The sequence below is a fragment of the Gekko japonicus genome, unplaced genomic scaffold (genome assembly GCF_001447785.1).
Source record: "Gekko japonicus isolate JY-2015 unplaced genomic scaffold, Gekko_japonicus_V1.1 scaffold1748, whole genome shotgun sequence".
NCBI classification, from domain to species: Eukaryota; Metazoa; Chordata; class Lepidosauria; order Squamata; family Gekkonidae; genus Gekko; species Gekko japonicus.
Genome location: NW_015169832.1, coordinates 189,650 through 192,245, shown reverse-complemented (window position 1 = coordinate 192,245; position 2,596 = coordinate 189,650). Strand labels below are relative to the sequence as shown.

Below are 2,596 nucleotides of genomic sequence, written 5' to 3'. Positions count from 1 at the left end.
CCCAGGGGAGCGGTGGTCCAGCCATGGCGCTTGGGGGGGGGGTGACTGACTGCTGCAGGCCAGAGCATTCTCCCAGGCCCTCTTTCTAGAGCTCGTTGTGTTTCTTTCTGCAACGAGCCTTATTACTAGTGAATTTATACAGTCATTTATGAGCGTTTAAAAGAGAATTTCGCTATTTGGTTCAGACCAGTCTGATGGATTAATTTTAAGTACATTAGCTTATTACCAAAAACTTGCTTAGTGATTAAGGTTATTCAATGATAAATATACCATTTATTTTTCAGGGGTGGGAAAAAGAGATCCTTTAAACTCACAGTCTTACAGGTTAAAATATGAATTAATAGGGTGGATCCTACTTCTGTCCTATTACTCCACTGGACAAATATGAAGCCTTCTTCCTGCCTAAGAAATCGTCCTCCAATCTGTGGCTCTTCTGTTAAGAGGAAGCGCTCCTTGGAGAAGGGTAGGAACCACCCTATGTATGTATATACTCAGGATATTCCACGGTGCTCTATGAATACCTCTTTAGCTGCCAATCAAACTCACTGAACCTTGCAGCATTACTTACAATCTATCCTAACAGAGCAAAGTTTGAGTCCAGCGGCACCTTTAAGACCAACGACATTTCATTAAATAAATAATTCTGGATATAAACTTTCAAGAAATGTGCAAGTACACGAAAGCTTATATCCACAGCAGCACATGCTGCAAGGGATGTGTCCATCTTCATGGTGCCACGGGACTCTTCCTTTTTCTACCCGATGTGCACACATCTACACCACCGGTGCATATCAGTATCGACATGCTGGCCCCAGAAAGTGGTTAAGACACTGAACTGCAGGGTTTTCCCGCGGCTCAGTAAGTACGCTTGTGCATAGAACACGATTTTACTTTTGGGGGGATTTAAGTATCCCCCGTATACTTTTAAAAACATTTTAGATTTTTCTGCACACCTGGGGAGTGCCCCAATTGTGCAGAAAAGTCTCTTTACCCTCCATGTGCCCCTGATTTGTGGAAATAAGTATCCGTACACACATGGGACCCTTGGCTATTAGTACATAGACAAGAAGCGGTGACCTGCGATACTCACAGGGGGGAGCGCCACGCAGAGGAGGAAGCCACCTCAGGTAAGCCTTCTCCCCTGCCCCTGCCTGACCCGACAGCAAGAGCTGTGTGGCTCCGAGCCGCTGGGCCCACTAAACCTCCCCCGCCCCTGCCTGCCCCCAACGGCGAGGCCCATGCAACTCTGAGCCGCCAGGCCAGGCCCGCCAAACGTTCCCCACCCCCCCACGGCAACGGCGGCGAGGCCTGAGCTCAGCCCACCAAGCTTCCCCCCTCCCCGGCAGCAGCAAGGGCTGAGAAGCTAACAGCCGGCAGCCCGCCAAGCCTTCGACCCCCCCCCCCAACCAGCGGGGCAAGCAGCGGTGGAGAGGCAGTTCTCAGAGAGTTCCCTGTGCACATCACCTTACAACAGCTCTGTAAGGTAGGACAGTTTTATCATCCCCATATTACAAGTGGAGGGGGTGCTGAGAGCATGTCTTGCCAAAGGCTACCTATTGAGTTTGTGTCAGAGGCAAGACCAGGGCGAAGGACTTCCCAGCCACTCTCCTACTCCACCAGATTTCTAGCAGCTTTCTGCACCAAAACTTTGAGCAAGAACTCCTCCTGCCAGCTGCTGTTTGCAGAGTTTCCAGGTCTCATGGGAGGAAATGACCTCTTCCTGCCCAACTACTCATCCTCCTAGGACAGCAAAGCTCTTGCACTCAGCACTTGACTTGGGTGTCTTGTGAACTACCCCCTATGCAATCTAATGAAACGTTCGCACCATTCAAAAGCTTTAGCTTCCATCCCCACAGAGAAGAGCTTACAAGAACGCATGCTTTTGAGACACACAGAGCTCTTCGCTCTAACAGATCTGTGGGACCCAAAAGTCGGCAAAGCCCTATACCGCTTCTCTCTGTCATCCGTTCATTTAAGCCTGACTTTTCTTTCACTGTCAAGTTGCGGCTGACTTCAATGTCTCGGCCTTCCCCTGCTGAAGACACCATCTCCATGCGGCCCGGATTGAACAAACTTAAAGAGTCCAGCGGCACCAGTATTAGTGCAAATTGTTTTGCACTAATCTGGGACTCTAAACTGGGAGAACTGGGTTTGATTCCCCACTCCTCCACTGGCACCTGGCTGGATGACCTTGGGCAAGCCATAGTTCTGTCAGAGGTGTTCTTGAAAAAGAGCGTTTTCTGTCAGAGCTCTCTCAGCCCCACCTACCTCACAGGGTGTCTGTTGTGGGGAGGGGAAGGGAAAGGAGTTTGTAAGCTGCTCTGAGACACCTTTGGGTAGTGAAGGGCGGGGTATAAATCCAATCTCTTCTCTTCTTCTAGAGCTGTGCCAGGCTTAGTGATGGGGGGATGGGAACCCCCACTCGAGTCTCACGGGTCCACCGTTTGGTGTAGTTGAGAGCCAGTTTGGAGTAGTGGTTAAGTGCGCGGACTCTAATCTGGAAGAACTGGGTTTGATTCCCCACTCCTCCACGTGTAGCTGCTGGATGACCTTGGGCAAGCCATAGTTCTGTCAGAGGTGTTCTTGCAAAAGAGCG

General features: G+C 50.2%; 1 protein-coding gene across 1 annotated transcript in view; it reads right to left on the bottom strand.

Moving 5' to 3' along the window:
• Positions 1 to 2,054, bottom strand: part of USP11 (ubiquitin specific peptidase 11) — a 48,178-nt gene extending 46,124 nt beyond the window's left edge. Inside the window, exon 1 of the mRNA XM_015417275.1 lies at positions 1,984 to 2,054. Coding sequence (XP_015272761.1) covers positions 1,984 to 2,054 — 71 coding nt within the window. The remainder of the gene's footprint in view (positions 1 to 1,983) is intronic.
• Positions 2,055 to 2,596: the final 542 nt, after the last annotated feature.